Source organism: Cololabis saira, chromosome 20, assembly GCF_033807715.1.
Source record: "Cololabis saira isolate AMF1-May2022 chromosome 20, fColSai1.1, whole genome shotgun sequence".
Taxonomy (NCBI): Eukaryota; Metazoa; Chordata; class Actinopteri; order Beloniformes; family Belonidae; genus Cololabis; species Cololabis saira.
In genome coordinates this window covers 37052009-37072910 of record NC_084606.1, presented here as the reverse complement: position 1 = coordinate 37072910, position 20902 = coordinate 37052009, and the positions used below count along the sequence as shown (strand labels likewise).

Below are 20902 nucleotides of genomic sequence, written 5' to 3'. Positions count from 1 at the left end.
ACGTATAATGAGATAGCAGTGAACAGAAGGAGACGTCTGTACTAACAGTATTTTCATACACTTTCTGTATGTTTAAAGAGTTCAAATGTATTCAGTTTGTTGAAACTCAATCTAGAGAACCACTTTTATATAAAAAAATGTTAGGCTTCCTGTAAATTATTTAAATGTTGGTCAAACGGCTTATGTACCAACATTAATTTGTATTTTTCTGGAAATTGGTTTTCCAGTTTCAGTAAGAACTGCATCAACACATATAGTCTTTGATACTAACAAAAGATTAAACTCCATGTTATCTAATAATTAATCTATGGGTGTTCAAATCAATAAACTTCCTTTAAATGTTCCAATTTAAAAGTCATAAAACTTAAATTATGAAAGTTGTAGAAGATGAGTGCCATGACATGTAAAACACAGTTACTTTCTTTATCGAACAAAACAACTTCATCAAATACAACTTTATTTTTGTTTTTCTTTGATCTGCATTTTTCATTGTTTTTTTCTGTGATAAATCTCATTTTAATATTCAAGAAATTAAATTGTTCCAACTGTATAAAGATAAAACATTTTACCAGTTTATAAGTATAAAACATGCAGTTAACACTAGAACTTGCATTAATCTGGATTCCTACCTTTGTTGCTGCTGTCAGAGACTGATTCTGACCGAGTCCAAGGTATGAATCTCTGTATTTGTCGTTTAAACATGTTTCCATTGTTATCAGAAATGCCAACACTATTATTAAACTGAGCTAAAGATTCCTGTATTTGGAGGACGGTCTTCTTGTTTTCATCACAGATCAGTAGTCCTGGTACAGTCTCGTGGAAGAGGACATCAACATCCAGGACAACATTCTTGAAGGTCTCAGACCACCTTCTCCCAACGGTTGAGTAGTTGACCTTTCGGGTGTGATGCATCACAACCAGAATGATCTTTTTATCATCTGCTAACACCAGAAAAAAGAACATGAGATGCAACTGAGGCTTCAACCTCATTTATTAAAATAGTATTTATTCATGTTTATTGTAGCTGTTTAAAGTTTTGTTACAAGACTACTACATGTGTCTATGTATTTATAAAATGCATCCATGTGTACATTAACATGGTGGTTTCATGTGACACATCAGTCCAACATGAAGTAATCTGTTGCATACCAACAGATCAAACAGCTGGAACACAGTACCTGGAACCTTCCTCATGGCTGCTTCCACATCTGACCCAACTGGAGAGCTGATTGGACAGAAGACAATGATGACATCACTCTCCTCTGGCCTTGTGTACTCCACATGTAGCCCAACTGTTGTTTGTCTCAGTAGATCTTCATCTGCTCCAAATGTTTCTCCTGTAGTGACTTTATGGACCTTAACTGGTGGTACATGCAAGAAAATATAAATCAGGACAAACATGTACAGATGAGAAATAATTACTGCAAACTGGATCTTCATATGAGCAAAGACACTCATCCACAACGCTGGACGTTATCTTGTGCCTCCCTAATCAGACATAAAGCACTTTTAAATCATATTTAGAGGCATGAAATTAACTGATGTGCAACTTGAATTTCCTGAATAAATAGTTTGAGGACAATAAAAGGAAATATTTGAGCATTTTCTCTACTGAAGACCTTTTATTAATATTCTGAAGACCTCTGTCAAATGTAACAGTTCGCTGTTATCTTTTTCCTATGCTGCAACATCACAAGATCTTAGGAGTGGAGTGCTATGGTCACAGCAGCAACTTTCACACAGTTCACAAAGGGGTTGATTGTTTAGCAGCATGAAATGTCCTGCACACAATTGTGCAAGCTCAACAACTCCCTTCCATACCCTTAACCAGCATTCCATTAGTAAAGTGCAACTCAACACTGTGCGCTTGAAACATGATGTCAGGCATCATGTCCATTGCGCGCTGGTGTGTGCCGGTAAATTAAAACAATGAGACGATGCTGTCAGCTTTCTTCAACAAGCAACATGATCAGAAAGTTGTTGAAAATTCACAAAAACACTTCTCACTTACAGAACATGGGGGAAGTAAACCCTGGAAAGGATCATCAGCCCTTTGCAGCGCCTGACAGGTGTGTCAGTCATCAAAATCAACTAATGTGATAAAAGGCTATTTAGATTTTTTAAAACTTTTGTCTGGTAAATTGGATTTAAAAATAAGACATTTTCACAGTAAAATAGTTGTATGTGATTGTCATTAGATATTACTTTATTGATTCCTAAATTATGATTTAAAGGGGTTTTCGACCATGCATTTTGAGACTTGAGGGCTTTTAATTCAAAGTCCTAAATAAGAAAGTGCGGTGGACACTAAGATGTACATGTATGCGTTTCACACCAGAAGGTGGACTCTTTTTGTGAAGGGGCAGGGAGAGCAGATATATAGGAGGGGGTTAAAATGGTGTGGAGAGTTGTCTTGACAGGGTTGGAACAGGCGCAAAATAAAGAATAGGAAATACCTTCCATGTCTTCTGGCTTACTTCCACAATAGGTTGGATCCAGATGGACTCCGCTTTATTTCCTTACAAAGCTGGAAGACGGACACAGTCAGAGAAAGTAATGAGGAAGGAGCTGTGTTACTCTAAAGAGGTGATCCTAATCCCAATTTGGTGTGATTTGTTAGGAAACAAGGACATGGTCTTTGTCTCTTTGTTTGCTTTCCTTATTATAAAGCAGCTCGATTTATCCAATACATTATATAAACCCAAGACAGTAGATGTCCCAAAATCAGAGGTGTATAATCCAGGTGTCATAAAGTAAAAATCCAGTCCAGCAGTTGTTCCAACCAGTCACTAAACCAGTTCCTCTGCAGGTAAATGGTAGGTTGTTAGTGAAAACCCCTGTTTTAAATGTACAGGTTGATCCAGAAACATGGCAGGGTTTTTACTTTATGGCTCCTGGATTATACACCTCTGCCCAAAATATGTAAGACATTTTGGATTTTAACAATAAAATAAGCTTTTAACACAATATTTAGTATTAATCTGGAGTCCTACCGTTGCTGAGTTGCTGCAGAGAAGAACAGACTGAAACAGCTGAGTAAGAGCCATGGGCTGTAATCTCATATAAAAACATACCCTGCCTACGTTGGTCCAAAGTGCAAAAACGTAGAGGGGTTAATATAATAGCCTTTGAATTGTATAACTGTATAACTGTATAACATTTTTTTCTGCCTACTGCCTACGTTGGTCCAAGATATTCAAGATGGCGCCCCCTACGGCCGCCACGGTTTTTCGCTCTCAGTTTTTCTTCTGCTTTTTGTTTATTTTTCTTGTTTTCTGCTGCCCCTCACGGGTCACCTTCAGCAGAGAAGAACTATTTAATATTAGGAAGTCTTCTCCCGGCACATCTTGCCCAATTTTCTCCGATCCGGACAGCTTTAAGGAGATTCTGATCGGAGCAGCAGCCGCTGTTTACCGGCTTTACAGGAGACGCAAGCGGGGGAAGCGCGCCGGAGCCCTCGTGCGGCTGAGAGAGAGAGGATTCCGAACCGCGCTCCCCTCCATTCACCTGGGAAACGTCCGATCCCTTACTAACAAAATAGATGAACTTCTTATGCTCATCACAAGGAACCGGGATTTTAGCAGATCTGCCGCCTTTTGCTTCACGGAAACCTGGCTCAGTGATCTGATCCCGGACAGCGCAGTACGGCTGCCGGGATTCCAGCTCATCCGAGCGGATCGCTGCAAGGAATCATCAGGGAAACGAAAAGGCGGCGGGGTCTGCCTCTATATAAACGAAGGTTGGTGCACAGATGCCACAGTGCTAAAAGTTTCTTGCAGTCCTCACTTAGAGACACTTTTTGTGAACTGTAAACCATTTTATTCACCGCGGGAGTTTTCATCCTTTGTTCTGGTCGGCGTTTACATTCCACCCGACGCGTGTGTGGCTGAAGCCACTCAGTGTCTCGCCGATCAGATAACAGACCTGGAGAAAAAACTCCCGAACTCATTCTTTATTGTTTTGGGGGACTTTAACAAAGCAAACCTCACTCACGAACTCCCGAAATTCAGACAACACGTCACGTGTCCCACCAGGACACGCGGACTCTGGACCATTGTTACACCGTCATAAAAAATGCATACCGCTCTGTTCCCCGCGCAGCTCTTGGTCACTCTGACCATTGTCTGCTCCATCTCATCCCTACCTACAGGCAGAAATTAAAGACCTCGAAGCCTGTAGTTAATACTGTTAAAAAGTGGACTGAGGAGTCAAAGCTGGAGCTTCAGGACTGTTTTCAGATCACCGACTGGAGTGTCTTTGAAGCTGCGGCCTCAGATCTCCATGAACTGACTGATACTGTTACATCCTATATCAGTTTCTGCGAGGACATGTGTGTGCAGACCAAGACGTTCTGCACATACAATAACAACAAATCCTGGTTCACTCCGACTCTCAGAAAACTACGCAGAGACAAGGAGAAGGCCTACAGGAGCGGCGACCGAGCCCTGTTCAGGCAGGCCAAAAACACACTGACGAGAGAAATCAGGAAGACGAAGCGATCCTACGGCGAACGGCTGCAGAATCGCCTCTCTGCCAACCCTGACCCCTCGTCTGTGTGGAGAGGCCTGCAGAACATCACTGGGTTCAAAAGACCAGCTCCACGCCCTGCAGGCAACCACAAACTCGCCAACCAGCTTAACAGCTTTTACTGCCGGTTCGACTCATCATCATCACCATCATCATCATCACCATCATCATCACCTTCATCATCTTCCTCATCATCATCATCACCTTCATCACCTTCATCATCATCATCATCATCATCACCGTCATCATCATCACCTTCATCATCATCACCTTCATCATCACCAGCTGGTCCACTGGTGCGGTCGGAACCATCTGGAGCTGAACCCGCTCAAGACTGTGGAGTTGACAGTGGACTTCAGGAAAAACCCACCGCCACTCCTCCCCCTCACCATCCTCAACAGCACCGTCTCCTCCACAGACTCCTTCAAGTTCCTGGGGTCCACCATCTCCCGGGACCTGAAGTGGTCCACCCACATCAACTCCATCAGGAAGAAGGCGCAGCAAAGGTTGTACTTCCTGCGGCAGCTCAGGAAGTTCAACCTGCCACAGCAGCTGCTGATCGCATTTTACACTGCCATCATCCAGTCTGTTCTCTGCTCTTCCATCACTGTCTGGTTTGGATCAGCCACCAAACTGGACAGGCACAGACTGCAACGGACCATCAGGACTGCAGAGAGGATAGTTGGGACTAACCTCCCATCTATCCAGGACCTGTACCGGTCCAGGACCAGGAAACAGGCAGGTCGAATCTCTGCCGACCCCTCACACCCGGGACACCGCCTGTTCCAACTCCTCCCTCTGGACGGCGCTACAGAGCACTGTACGCCAAAACCTCCAGACACAAAGACAGTTTCTTCCCGCAAGCGGTTGCTCTGATGAACTCCCACAAATAATAAGTCTCAGAGTAACCAAACACGTGCAATAAAAATCATCCAGCACCCTCTTTAATAATCATGTCTGCCTCACTCTGCTGCACCTCTCACTTTGGTACTTCCTTTTGTATAATTTTTTGTATTTTTTGTATAATTTGTCTGTTAAAATTGTATATAGGTTATACTTATACTTATTCTTATTTTTATTCAGAACTGTCCTTCTCACTACCTCAAACTGCTGCACCTTAAAATGTTAAAATGTTTATACTGTAGATAGTAATACCACATAGAAATACCACATTTGTTTATTGTTTATTTGTTTATTGTTTATTTTTTACTACCAAAGAGCGAAATAACCGGAGTCAAATTCCTTGTTGGACAATGTTCGAACCTGGCCAATAAAGCTGATTCTGATTCTGATTCTGAAAGTGCAAAAACGTAGAGGGGTTACAATAATAGCCCTTGAATTGTATAACTGTTACATTTTTTCTACCTACCGTATTTTCACGAACATTCGGCGCACCGTGTGAAAAGGCGCACCCTCATTTTTGTGGTTAATTTTTGGATTTAAAACACACATACAGCGCACCGTCCCAAAAGGCGCAGTCTACAGACACGGAGCTGCACACACGGAGCTGCACACACGCAGAACACTCACACACAAGCACACGAGTGTGCTTATTTTAAAAATAGAGCGGAAGCAAAACTTAGTTTGATTGTATTTTATTTCAGTTTTTACATTAATCAAACCCTTCAAAGTCCTCATCCTCTGTTTCTGTATTAAACAGTGAACAGTGAACAGTTTTAGAGGCTTCTCTTTCACTATTGCGGTCTATGGGAAAAAAGCTTTTTGGGCCCCATGGGATTTTTTGTTGCACTACCGCCATGGGCGTGGTAGTGGGGGGAAAAGTGGACCTGACTACCCAGGGCCCGAGTAGAGAGAGGGGCCCATGAAAATCCTGATTTTTTTTTTTTTTTTTTTTTGTGATGTTTTTATTTTGAATGAATTGGGCCCTCCAATTAATTGGTGTCATCATTTATTTCAAATATATTGATAACATCAAATGAGAGAATTAACTTAAGGTCACAGTTCTCCCAACATATTGGACATTCTGGGGCCCCCTCTCGGAGATGCAAAATGGTTTAGTCCGCCCAACAGCGACCGGCAACAGGTCAGTGCGCCCAGATCAGACACCTGTGTGCAGGACATCATGTTGCCCAAAAAACATAAATCGGGCTATCAAAAAAAGAAAGAGGGGAAACAAAAAGAAAGACGGCAGAACGAGAGGAGGCAGCTGCTGACTGCTTTCTTTCCCAAAGGTGAACCGAGTTAGCTTGTCATGCAAAGTCCAATTAAAGTTAACATAGTCCACTCCAGACAGCTGCTGCTTATACAGGCCCGGTTCTATGAGGGTGCATAAGCATTGCACCCTCAGTTTATGTGTTTGCTCAGTTGAAAAGACGAAAAGAAAACATGCGCGCGCGTTAAGCCTCATTTATTGTTCCGCGTTAAATCGACGGCGTAGCCCACGGCGAGAGGTACGCGGCGACGCGCACCGTACTTTCGCGTCCCCGCGTATACTACGCTTGTAGGCTCTGCGTTGGTGCAGCGCGGAACCATAAATCAGCCGGTGTACGTCACTGATCTGCAAGACGCTGCTCCCTGCTGCTCCATTAACACAAATGTAACGATGGATATTCAGAAGTGGTTCAAAACCACGCCAGCAAGTTTACAGGACTGTCTCAGAATATTTGAATATTGTGGTAAAGTCCTTTATTTTCTGTAATGCAATTAAAAAAACAAAAATGTCATACATTCTGGATTCATTACAAATCAACTGAAATATTGCAAGCCTCTTATAATTTTAATATTGCTGATTATGGTTTACAGTTTAAGATTAAGATTCCCAGAATATTAGAATTTTTTGAGATAGGATATTTGAGTTTTCTTAAGCTGTAAGCCATGATCAGCAATATCAAAATAATAAAATAAAATTAAAATAATAATAATAATTAATTATAATAATAATTAAAATGATAAAAGGCTTGCATTATTTCAGTTGATTTTTAATGAATCCAGAATATATGACATTTTTGCATTACAGAAAAATAAAATGAAAATTTAATGAATAATCCATCTAGCAATATTGCTGCTGCATATATCAACATGTAAATAACATACCAATATCACTGTAGGCTCAAGTGCACATTAGTAATATATTAATTGAGCAATAACGCAATTTATTATTTTTGTCTGGTAAAAAGCCTTAGCATTGCGGTGCAATGCTGTGTTTAAAAGCTATTGTCAATGTTCAATAAATTCATGATGTTACCAAAGCCAATGAATAATCATGTTAAATAACTGTGATCTCACTATCAATCAAAAATGATTGTGATTCTGATTTTTGCCACAGATAGATAGTCGGGGATCCAGTCACTGAAAATTTGAGAGGACCTGTGATGTCATGCTATACTTTTTTTGTGTGTTTTTTCTATTAATTTGGCCATTAAGGTCCACAGAATGAGAGGCCTGCTCTGCCGGAAACATTGCGAAAAAAAGTTATGGTCATTTTTGTATATTGAAGCCTGTATTTTTTGACTGTGTGACGCGAACTAGGTTTATTTTCTTTAAGTGCTCAATAGGTTGGTTAGGCTGTCAAAAAATGATTCCCAGATACACAGAACACATATGTGAACAACACCAAGTCAAGAAATACACTCACAAAGCCTTTTCTAATGATTTTTAGTCATTTTTTGTACAAAAAATACAACCGTTTTTTGCATTTTTCCCAATACTTTCATCTTTACTTCAATAGTAATCAACTTTGCCATGGGTTATGACATCAGCCAATGTCTCATTATTGTCAACAATCTTAATAGTCATTCCACAAAAAATATTATTAAAATCAAGCCTATATTAAAGAAACTGTGGTGACTTTATTACCCTTATGCTCAAAATTCCCAGAGACTTTTTTTGTTGTTGAAAAAAACTGTACCCCCCAAAAAAAACAAATTCAAAACATATATATATATATATTTTATAGGAAAATAAACAGTTGTGCACAGTAGATTTGTTATGTATTAGTAAAAAAGGAAAAACATTGGCTGAATAAAATAAAGATACGTCTAATATCACAAAAATTAAAATGATCAGGAAAATAAAAACAACGGATTAACTCACTCACTCTCACTGTCTTCGAGCGTGAGTTCAACTCGTGAACATTTGTTCGGGTCCCCAGTGCAGAGACACGCAATAACACACTTGACACCGGCTCTTGCACAGGAGCATCCTCGGGCACACTTGCTTTTCTTACAGTGGCAGTATTTGCTGCGCTTGCAATGTGCAGATTTTGCATCCTTCAGCATCATTTTTGCCACTAGCTTACCACTGACAAGCTCTCTGCCAAAGTTTGTTGCCACAGGGTAATTTGGCTGAGACATGTGTGCCCTCTTACATATAACCAACTGATGCACAGCTCTGAGAAGGTGTAATTGGAAGGCATCTTCAGTAGGTGGAAGGCAACGGATGTCTCCTTTGACGTTGCCAAAAAGATGGACCCGCAGTGCATCGAAGTTACCACTGAAGTCACTCCTGTCATACAGTGAAGCCATGTATCGTCTGGCTGCTGTCACAACATCTTCGGTAACATTCAGACTTTCCCCAGAGTCACCGTATTGGCCCAGAGGCAGAAGATCCTTCAGTTGATCAACAGTGGCTTTGTAGGCACGCCTTTTCCCTCTTCTGTAAAAGTAACTCACTGTGTCACATCCGGTTAGTATATAGGTGCTGAGGAGTATGGATGAAAGATCTGAAGCTTCAACACTGTACTTCACTGCCAGGGCATCCATAATTGCATGAGCAGGTAGGTAGGTATCCATCTTCTTTACCCATAGCTCCTGTAGGCCATCCATGTGTGTGATGTAATATATGCACATCATGATTACATCTGTGTCAGTAGCCACAACCACAGCCCGTTCGTGGTGCAGATGTTGTGCTGAGTATGCAATATGGGCAAACATCCTGGTATCTGCCTCCTCGTGCTTCTCACAGGACAGTTCTGGAAGCTCAACCTGACAATCTGCTGCTAACAGAACAGTGCGACCAGGATCACAGAAAAGTCCACCGAGAATAAGTGTACATCCAGGAGGAAGTAATTTGTGCTGAGCAGCCCATGTTTCTCCCATATAGTTCAGCAGGTTCGCTTTATTCAGTGGATTTTGAACAAATCCTTTCCATTCCGGTAAGGCAAGTGTATCATGTGGCTTGTACTCCTTCATCTTGCTGGGGCAAGTCTTCATTCTCTTCTCTCGTTCCTCTCCTTTCAGACTTTCAGCTGGAGAGACATCATATCGATCACCAACAAAGCGGATGCAGTCACAGTTGTCGGTGATACCACTAAGGAGATGCTTCAGATACTTTGCTTGCAGTTCATGGAAGGTGCTGCTACCAAGATGTTGGTGACGCTGGATGAATGCCATGGCATCAACTATCATTACAACAGGCTTGTCGAATGTGGGCAATCTGTCCACTTCACACCATGAGCTGCCAAGGGATGTCTTGATCGCAGCCAAGTAGTCTGCCTTATTCCCTTTACGCATGGCATAACCTTGGTCAAGGGATGGATCTGGCTCAAACAGGGAGGCTGGGCAACTTGTCCACTCATGACCAAAGACTTCTACCTTCTTGTCTTCATCCAAGTCCGTCACAAAGTACAGGTTTCGGACAACAGCACTCTCTTCCTGGTAGACCTTCTTGGCTTTGAGAGCCATGGACATTGTCTTTTATGTCTTTGCTGCAAATGTGGCAAGTTTCATTGGGGTTATTTTCTCACTGTTTTTCTTGCTGCAGCCAGTGCCTCCAATCCTTTTTCACGGGCGTACACCAAGTCTGCAGATGCAGATTTGTGGCCTGTTGAAATGTTAAGCAGCTCCTGTTCTTCACACATGAAGGGATTGATCATCTGGTTTTTGACTACATCTGTTATTTTCAGAACACTTCCTGTGTCCTTTTGTCCTTGGCTTTTGGAGTCTTCATGGTGTTTGGTGTCCAGGTGTACCATAGCTTTTGTCTGCTCTGATACCGCTGTCAGACATGGAAGAGCTCGCAAGTATTTCTCCATGGCTGCTGGCTGCTGACTGATGCCCGTGAAGAGTTCTGTTTTGGCATCACGGTTGTATGTTTTCTCAAGTGCCATGTCTGTCCAGACAAGATTGAAATGAACTTCAGTTTGATGCACAGTAAAGTTCCCATTCTTGAATTCTCTATGGACTTCCGGAGCCAGTGTAGGTAGGCTTCTCATGGCTTCCAAATAGTGAGGCAAGCAAGACACATACTTGTAGTGGCCAGCAGCTACAAGGTATGGTAGCATCCTTTCTACTTCAGCCAGGTGTTCCTCCCACAGGCCTGCACGCTCAGCATGGATGAATCGCTTCAGAATCATCACCATGTCCATGTACATTATCCAGAGCTTTGAGGTAGGTTAAGTACATGTGTCATCACACTCTGCCATCAAACACGACAGCTCTTTCAGCTGGTCAGTTGCATCAGCACATGCAGCAGATGCCTTCTCCTCATCCTTTTCTGACAGGGCGTCTAGGAGTAGCTGGACATTGATGGTAAGTGCAGATATGCACTCCAGGTCCTTCTCTTCAATGATCAACCATTTGGAAAATGCTTCCCAGTGTAGGGCAAACATGGCTGCATGTACCATATTGTGGGCAAGCAGCATTGCATAGTAGTCTTTCCCACTGATGATCTTGTTTGCTGTTCCACGGAGACAAACATCAGCTTCTACCATGATGTCTTCGATTCCAGTTGCCTGCATGAAATGCCCAATTGCTTTAAGGAAATTTTGAGCAATATGAAATCCACCCATGCGCAAGATAACTTTTGCATACATCTGAGGGTTCTTCTTTTGCAGACCCAGAACCACTTCATAGATTGCTTGGTCACATGTAATGGTGGTGAACTCTTGGCCTTGTTTTCTGGACACATCCATGCAGTATTGGACTGACTGTTCAACCACATCTGGGTCTGTTGGAGACTTGGGAAAGAAAGGCCCATAGCCAATCACAGTTGCAGGGGTAGCAGCTGGGATGAGAAATGCCTGGAATAAACTCCATGTTGGAGTGGTGCAGCTTGGTTTCAGATCCTCCAAGAGAACAGTAGGGCAGATATGCACCAAATGCCACAACATGCTCAGGTGGTTAAGAGGTTCAGCTAGGCACATGGGTAGCTTAGGCTCTGTTTCAACTCCAACCAGAGAACGACTCTTTTGACGATCTTTGAGACTCAGGTGGCTATCCTTGGTTTGAAATGGCTGAGAAGGGCCCAGGGACTGAGAAAGGAGACTGCTAGATTCCAGTAACAGCTTAAAATGTCTATTGCCTTTAGTTTTTTGTTTTATTTTTATTTTTTCTTTTGCTCTTAGAATTTTGAGCATAAGGGTAATAAAGTCAACACAGTTCCTTTGATTTAGGCTTGTTTTTAATAATATTTTTTGTGGAATGACTTTTAAGATTGATGAAAATAATGAGACATTAGCTGATGTCATAACCCATGGCAAAGTTGATTACTATTGAAGTGAAGATGAAAGTATTGGGAAAAATGCAAAAAACGGTTGTATTTTTTGTACAAAAAATGACTAAAAATCATTAGAAAAGGCTTTGTGAGTGTATTTCTTGACTTGGTGTTGTTCACACATGTGTTCTGTGTATCTGGGAATCATTTATTGACAGCCTAACCAACTTATTGAGCACTTAAAGAAAATAAACCTAGTTCGCTTCACCCAGTCAAAAAATACAGGCTTCAGTGTACAAAAATGGCCATAACTTTTTTTCGCAATGTTTCCGGCAGAGCAGGCCTCTCATTCTGTGGACCTTAATGACCAAATTAATAGAAAAAACACACAAAAAAGGTATAGCATGACATCACAGGTTCAACCCATTTTCAAGAGCTTTTGGGCATGTGGATCCCCGACTAAGATAGATGGAGAGAGAAAGAGATAGGTCTGGGTGGTGAGAACATAGAAAAACAATTAGCTATTCTTCTCAATCTGTCTGCAAAATGGCTTAAAACATTTTTGCCTCTGCCAGATGTAGCCCAATGTTTTAGGTATTTGAGCACAAGTAGGCCAAATGCATCAATTCAGAACCACTCATCAATATAATCTGATCTGATTGTAGTTGATTGACACCTCCCCCCCCCCTTTTTTTTTCTCTCACGCGCCTCGTGGGAATGGATAGGGGCCCACTGACATTGAGAGTGTACAGGGCCCAGAATTTGGTGCTACACCCCTGACTACCGCAGCTGGCTACTGGGAAAAATCGGCGTGCTGCTGAGTGGAGACCGTTCTATAATACATTCATGGTGGAGACCCGGGAGGCTGGAATGTCCCCGGTCGGTCCTCAAGATGGCGCTGACAACAAAAAACGTCACGTGACTGATCCCGAGTTCTTTGTATCTGCACTCGATTGCTGTTCCTCCAGAAGACCCGGATGACTGGCACAGTAAAATGGAAATTGAATTTCAAGAACTGAATTTGAATTGTGAGAACTGAATGTAGATTCAGTTTTTCGGAATGTAGATTCAGTTTTTCAATGCAATGATTCAAATTAAACAATACAAATTCAAATTATGTGATTCAAATTCAGTTTTTTAATGCAATTATTCAAGTTGAGCAATTCAAATTCAAATATAAATTATTCAAATTCAGTTTCTAGTGGCACATATTTCTGCCCATAGACCTCCATGAAAATGTTCAATTTTAATTTCTTCCGCCAGCGCTACTGCTTTCAGTCTGAGGATGGTCTCATTCACGTCCGCAACTCACGGGTGCTTCACACGCCCCCTTCTCCCTTTACCGTTCTCATGGTGGCCGGCCGCCTTACATTACCGTAATACAGGTATTAGATACGGCGCACCGTTTCATTGGGCGCGCAGCACATTTTTAAAAAGAAAAAATAATTTTATGTGCGCTTTATGGTCGTGAAAATACGGTTTTCGTTTTGCGTCCAAGTCACATGACTTTCAAGATTCTGGCCGTGACACCAAAAAACATGGTGGACATTTCTCATTTTTTAGAGAATAAAATCAATATTTTAAGTTAGTTTCCGCATAAAAATGCGTTTTTGATTACATATCTAGCGAGAAATATATATTTTACTTTCATAATATTCACTCAGTGAATGTACATAATCACTCGCTTGCTAGTTGTTGCGAAGTTTTTTCAGATCTCGCCAGAATAAAAGCTGAATTATGGTTCCACGTTACACCAACGCAGAGCCTATGGCGTAGGGTACGCGGTGGCGCCCACCGTACGGCGCGTGTCGCCGCGACCCTACGCCGTAGGCTGTGCGTCGATTTAACGCGGAACCATAATTCAGGCTTAATGTGAAGCTGCAACGTTTTCAACCTGATCTCACAAAAATCTGTGAAATGCCCACGACCTCTCACCACTATTTTCAGTGGCACCAGCACGGAAAGTGGTAAATTCCGTGTGAGCACCACGGATATTGTCCCTATGCGAAGTCAATTGGGATCCGTTGTCAACCGTTTCCTACTTCTAACCAATCGTAAGTGGTGCTTTAACCTAACCAGACCTTAACCAGAGCGTCGTCCAGCCACAAATCATTTTTAATGGCTTTTGAACCAGGGAGTGGAAACAGGCGATATTTAAATTAATTGTTTTAACCATTCTCCCATTTCGTCAACTACAGGGAATTCCCTGGGCGTCCCCTCTACGTCATAGAGTGACGAGCGCCTCGACGTGCACGTGGAAGTAAACGGTTTAATATGTTGTGCTTTTGAACGGTAAATATTAAAATAAACCGTACACAGTACATTTACAACTTTTTGGGGGGGCCTTTTGCCCCCCTAAATGTGCCCCAAAAGTCAGCAAATTTTGCACGCAAGCCAGGCCTTGCGAAAAATGTGATATTTAATGGTTTGCATTAATGGCTCAACAGCACCCCCTAGAAAACTTTGTGCCCCAAACCCCACAATACGGTTTGACGTACATGCACGAAAATCGGTACAAACCTGTATCATGTCGCAACTTAAAGAAAAGTCTCTTGGCGCCTAGCCGAAATCGAACGGGAAGTCGGCCATTTTTAATTAATCATGTAATTTTGGCGCAATTTATGCCATTTCTTCGGCAGTTAATGTTGCCCGAAACGTAACGTGCACCCAGGTGTGTTATACATCAAAATGTGCGTCTCGGTCCTGCGACAATGGGCATTACTTTTCTCAGTCAAAAGCATTCACTTTTGCATCAGTCATTTACTTTGTCACATTTCTTGAACTACAGAACATTTTAAGTAATATGTGGTTTAATATTCTATTCTAGTGAGTTTTGGGTCTTCTTGACCCGACAGAATTGAACATAATCAGTTTGCAGGCCCCAGCCTGAGACGAAATTAGATGTTTTCACGTTGACATATTGTCATATCGGTCACTTGCCCACCATCTGCTATGCTTTAAAGATGTGACCCCTTGCATGCTGTGGAAGTGAACAACACTCAGTTCTTGTCAGAGTTAAGTCTTTCTTTTTTCAGTCTTTCTTAGTCTTTGTCTAGAGGACATTCTTTCACAATTTATGAGACCCAGACCATGTTGCCCACTATCATGAACACTGTTGCAAAGTGAACATTCAAAAGCATTACCAAACATTACCTGGCATGTATTTCATGGCTGCATCCACATCTGATCCAACACGAGAGGTGACTGGACAGAAAAGAATGATGACACTGCTTTTCTCCAAAGGCTTGGATTTCACTTTGAAGGTGATTTTCCTCACTTGGTCCATGAGAGTTTTATCAGCCCCAAATATTTGACCTTTACAGATTTGGTGGACCTTAACTGTATCAATGAATAAATAACAGGAAGAAAATTCATGAATGGAGCAGAGCAAATCACTAGTAACAGCAACTCACCTCAGAAGGTCACTTACCTACATGACTGGAGAACATATTGCGATCCCTAATGAGAAACAGAAACAATATTACAAAATTACAGATTTACAAAATACAATTTGAAAGTAATAGAAGTTGGTACATTGCAACCTACTAGTGAGGCCATGGCACTTTCTTCTTTGGGAAGAATGATCGTCAGTTTTGACTACAGACTACAGCCTTGTCCCAACCCATAATGCAATTTTCTCCTATTTTCTGAGGCATGGTCATCCCTTTATCAGTGAGAGGATGACCACACCTCAATAACACCGGCTGATAAAAGTGACACGACGACTTTTCTGAGGAAAACCCGAAGATTTCATCAAAACAGGTCAAAAAGGTATGAAAAACCTAATGTCTGAATAGAACAAAAAAATATATAAAAACTGAAGACATGACAAGCTTAAGTGAACAGTGTTAGAAGTAACCTAGTTTTTGATTGTCCAAGAGTTCCCTGATGGTCCCATGTGAATCCCCCAAATAGGTTTATTTTTGGACCCATCATTATTCAAGGGTATATGCAGGGCCAAATTGGGGCCCTAAGCGAAATTTTTTTTGGAAACAAATAAACAAATTTGAGTCACAAATAGCCACCAATTACTCATCAAAGGAAATAACATCCACCACCTCAATCCCCCACAAAAAACTAAAAGCAAGTCTAGCAGGACTAAAAAAAGCCCCGAGGCCGCCCCCCTGACCCGCCTGCTAAGCCCCGAGGCCGCCCCCCTGACCCGCCTGCTAAGCCCCGAGACCGACACCGGGATCCACCGGTTACGTCCCGAGGACAGCCCCCGGAACTGTCTCACCAGTCGGCTCGGCCCCGAGGACGGACATCCGGACACCCTCCACCCGCCCTGAGTGGGGGGTTTTGGGACATGTGGAATCCGTCCCTTGAGGGGGAGGTTCTGTCACGGTTTCCCAGTTGGGGATAAAGTTTTTACTTGTTAACTCACTCTCCTGTCATTCCAGATCCTGCCACCCTCATCAGCCAGACAACCCACCCATTCCCCTCACCTGTGCTTCCCCGCCCAGCTCCACACCTGGTTCCCTTGATGATCAGTTCCCCTTCATATACCGGCCCTGTTCCTCATGCCAGTGGCCAGATTGTCTAGCGCTGTCAGGGGATTGTACTGTCATTGTCTAGGAGCTGGGCAGGGAAGCACAGGTGAGGGGAATGAGTGGATTGTCTGGCTGATGAGGGTGGCAGGATCTGGAATGACAGGAGAGTGAGTTAACAAGTAAAAACTCTATCCCCAACTGGGAAACCGTGACAGGTTCTGTCTGAGGTGGTTATAGTTGTGTTGGGCAGGTTCAGTGGCTCCAGGTAGTGACATTTCAATAATGGTTTGCATTCAATCTGATCTCACAAAAATCTGTGAAATGCCCACGACCTCTCACCACTATTTTCAGTGGCACCAGCACGGAAAGTGGTAAATTCCGTGTGAGCACCACGGATATTGTCCCTATGCGAAGTCAATTGGGATCCGTTGTCAACCGTTTCCTACTTCTAACCAATCGTAAGTGGTGCTTTAACCTAACCAGACCTTAACCAGAGCGTCGTCCAGCCACAAATCATTTTTAATGGCTTTTGAACCAGGGAGTGGAAACAGGCGATATTTAAATTAATTGTTTTAACCATTCTCCCATTTCGTCAACTACAGGGAATTCCCTGGGGGTCCCCTCTACGTCATAGAGTGACGAGCGCCTCGACGTGCACGTGGAAGTAAACGGTTTAATATGTTGTGCTTTTGAACGGTAAATATTAAAATAAACCGTACACAGTACATTTACAACTTTTTGGGGGGGCCTTTTGCCCCCCTAAATGTGCCCCAAAAGTCAGCAAATTTTGCACGCAAGCCAGGCCTTGCGAAAAATGTGATATTTAATGGTTTGCATTAATGGCTCAACAGTCAAGTGTTCATCTGAAGATTCGATGCAGAGTGACACAGAAAGTGGCTATCGTACAGCTATTTTACCAGAACAGGCTGGTGGAATCCTGTAAGTCATGGGTTAAGTGGAACTTTGCACTTGCTCAGCTTCGATCATTGTTTCTGTTAATAGCAGCGACAACACAGCAACTGTAGGAATCCGGATTAAGTCTAATGTTTCATAGAAGTTTTAGAGATTTTATGAGTTTAATGACAGAAATTAATACTTTGTTGTCCTATTTTAAAACACCATATGAAATATATTTGTATTAAACTGAAATGTAGCTGTGTTCAATTTGAGCATTTTCAGCACTAAATACAGACAGACCGGGAGGGAAAAGCCATTTAATTTAATTTAAAAACGGCTCAGGTGGAGAGAGGCTCAAGGTGAAGAAGGCGACAGGTCCAGATGGCATCACCTCCAAGGTGCTTAAATCCTTCTCCAGGAAACTGTGCAGGATTGTGGAGCACATCTTCAACCTGTGCCTGAGGCTGCACAAGGTACCACAGCTGTGGAAGACGTCCTGTGTGGTACCGGTGCCCAGGTAATCTCGTCCCAGCGACTTCAACCACTACCAGTCAGCGGCCTTGGAGGAGCTGGTAGCGGACTTCCACCGGCGCAAAGTCCCCCCCTCTCCGGTGAACATCCAGGGAATGGACATAGAGATAGTGGACTCTTACAAGTACCTGGGTGTTCACCTGAATAAAAAACTGAACTGGACCATAAACACTCAATACAAGAAAGGCCAAAGCAGACTGTGGTCCTTTGGAGTGAGGGACGGCCTCCTGAGGACCTTTTATGACCTCTGTGGTGGCGTCGGCCATCTTTTATGGTGTGGTCTGCTGGAGCAGCAACATCACAGCAGCAGAGAGGAAGAGACTGGACAAAGTGGTTCTACTGCTTCGTCGAAAAATGCTACCGCCGCATAAACCAATAGCGTCTGTCTATCGATTTTTGCTACCCTATCAAAAAATGCTACCTAATGTTTTCTACCTTTGTAGAGCTACAATTTCAGTGTGTTTTACTCCCTAGCCCACTTCCTTTTCCCCCAAGTGGTCCTTGTTGCTTGCCAGGCCGTCATTGTAAATAAGAATGTGTTCTTAATGACCTGCCTGGTTAAATAAAGGCCAATGACTGAATTAATATCAAATAAAGCGATATAATTGTTTTTCTTTCGCGTGTCAATCAAACTTTGAAAATCGACTGTGCACGTGCGCAGAACAACAAAGTAGCAGATCTCAACAGGTAGCATGGATCAACAGAACACCGGCTCTGTCCTGGGCTGCAGTCTCCATCCTGTGGAGGTGGTGGGGGAGAGGAGGATGGTGGCAAAGCTGTCATCCATCATGGACAATTTCACCCACCCCCTTCATGATTCCCAGTTTGCTGTCGTAGTGTCCTTGGGCAAGACACCTTACCCACTTTGCCCCGTGTGAATGTGTTTGTATGTGTATGAATGTTTGGTGGTGGTCGGAGGGGCCGTTTGGCGCGATATGACAGCCACGCTTCTGTCAGTCTGCAGGGCAGCTTTGGCTACAAAACGTAGCTACCACCACCCGTGAGGATGTGTATGAATGAATAATGATCTCTGTAAAGCTCTGGGTGCTGTTGGGCTCAGCCCATGTGAAAATATGATGATGAATCCATGACATGTGCGATCGGAGGAACATTACATTGTCGTCAAATTCCAGCAAAGCCAGACCCGGCCTCCTTCCTGAAAAGCAGAGTTATGGCCCTGCTGCTATCTTCTCGCTCAGGCCAATTTATAACCCTTGTGGCCTGGCTCGAGATGGTCCGCATATGACCTCACTACACGGCCCCAGATCAAAGGGCGCCCACGGAAACAGAACTCAGGTTTATGACACCTAGAGGGGGGTCAAAACGGCGAATCAGCAGGATTTCTGCCAGGAACAGACTCCCCAGGGTTTTACGGCACCTGGGCAGGTCAGACACACCGGAGCCCGAACGCCAGGCCTCAACCGGCCGGGGGAGTAGGAGGCACTGCCTGCTGATCAGTCCCACCCCCAAAGAGACTATAAAGAGGAGCAACCATCTGATGCTCTCTGCTTTTTTCTTCGTTTCTCTGCTTTTTCCGTTTTTCCGTTGCCACTCCTCGTTTTTTTGGCATCAGGCCAAAGTTTAGCTCCAAGTTTTCTTCTCTTTTTATTTTTCCCTTTTCACTTTTTCATCTGCCCGGCCTTGTTGCCTGCTGGCAGAGGTGCAATTTTTCCTAGCCCGACTCCCACATCCAACCAGCGCAGCATCTGCCCCGGGCACCCTGCCAGCCGACTCCGTGGGCGCCACCTCGGTAAAACGGTCTTTCCCGGAGCATCCCGACATCGGGGCCCGGCGCCGACCGCCACAAAGGACCACTGGAGACCGTCCAGCGCTGGTAATAAGGGTCGCCGGTCCTGCAATCCTGCCTGTGTTCCTTTCCCCAGAGTCGGACGGGGCGAGACGGAGTCCCCCCCCCCCGGGTGCGCGCAAGGAGCGCTTACTGCACCAACGGGCTGGACGCAACCCCCCTCCTCCTCCTCCTCAAACAGAGCGGCTGCTCTCCCATCTACCGCAAAGTAAGAGGCAAATTAGTGTCCGGGCAGATTTAGTTTAAAGTTTATTTCGGTTGTTTTGATCCTGTTTATTGAGTTTATGCACTGTGTGACGTATTGATTGTACTGTACGCCTGTTTACGTGAGCTTTCACCGCCGAGTGATCGGACCGCGGCTCCCGACTGTATCTCGGAGCGGGTGGGTTTCACTCCCGACCCGGCTCGAGTGGGACCTGCGGCCGATCTACCGAACCGGCCGTTAGAGCTCACAAACCCCCGGCTGCGGTGTGACCACCTGCAGCCGCGCATCTGTGTGACGCGTCGGAGATCCCGCAGGCACGTCGGTGCGACGTCCGAGTGCGGCCCGCTGACCCACTCCTCCGCCCCCCCCCCTCTCTTCACTAAACCCGGTTGCGCGTCAGATCCACGTGGTGTTTCACCGTTGTTTTATCCGTGATCTGCTGCGCTTTCCGTCACATTTCCCTCACGGCTGTACTGCCGTGGTTCGCCTTCCGGGAGGCGTGTTCACGTAGCGCGACGTAGCACGCCCCTTCTGGCAACGTGCTCACGTACCGCAGCGTGACCCGCCCCCAGACCGCGTGACGCGCAGCGTACGCTGCTCTGACGCATACACACACACACCCACACACACACACACACACCCACACACACACACACACACACACACACACACACACACACACACACACACACACACACACACACACACACACACACACACACACACACACACACACACACACACACACACACACACACACACACACCAGTCTCCGCCCGGAGGATCCGAAGAACCCCTCCTTTTTCCCTTATGATTTTGTGTCTCTATTTGTGTAATTAAACCATCAGAATTTATGAGTGTTGCTTACCAACTGTTTGACACTAATGTGAATAAATTTCTGATCGCAAAAGTCGTCTCTGTTTATTCTGTGCATGTCTGCCGCCAAGGCTGGGTGACGAAGTGTGTGTTCGGATCTCGCTCCTTCAACTAATAACTGGGTATAGTAATTACTTTGAGACTGATATTCTGCTGTTAAGTTATCATTTCCCTAGA

At 43.9% G+C, this 20902-nt stretch overlaps 1 protein-coding gene across 1 annotated transcript in view; it reads right to left on the bottom strand.

The window, feature by feature from the left end:
• Positions 1-10169, bottom strand: part of LOC133420532 (uncharacterized) — a 35575-nt gene extending 25406 nt beyond the window's left edge. The window contains exons 1-4 of the mRNA XM_061710226.1: positions 9539-10169; positions 3415-3680; positions 2994-3006; positions 1179-1361 (exon numbers count right to left, since the gene is read on the bottom strand). Coding sequence (XP_061566210.1) covers positions 1179-1361; positions 2994-3006; positions 3415-3680; positions 9539-10169 — 1093 coding nt within the window. The remainder of the gene's footprint in view (positions 1-1178; positions 1362-2993; positions 3007-3414; positions 3681-9538) is intronic.
• Between the last annotated feature and the right edge of the window lie 10733 nt (positions 10170-20902).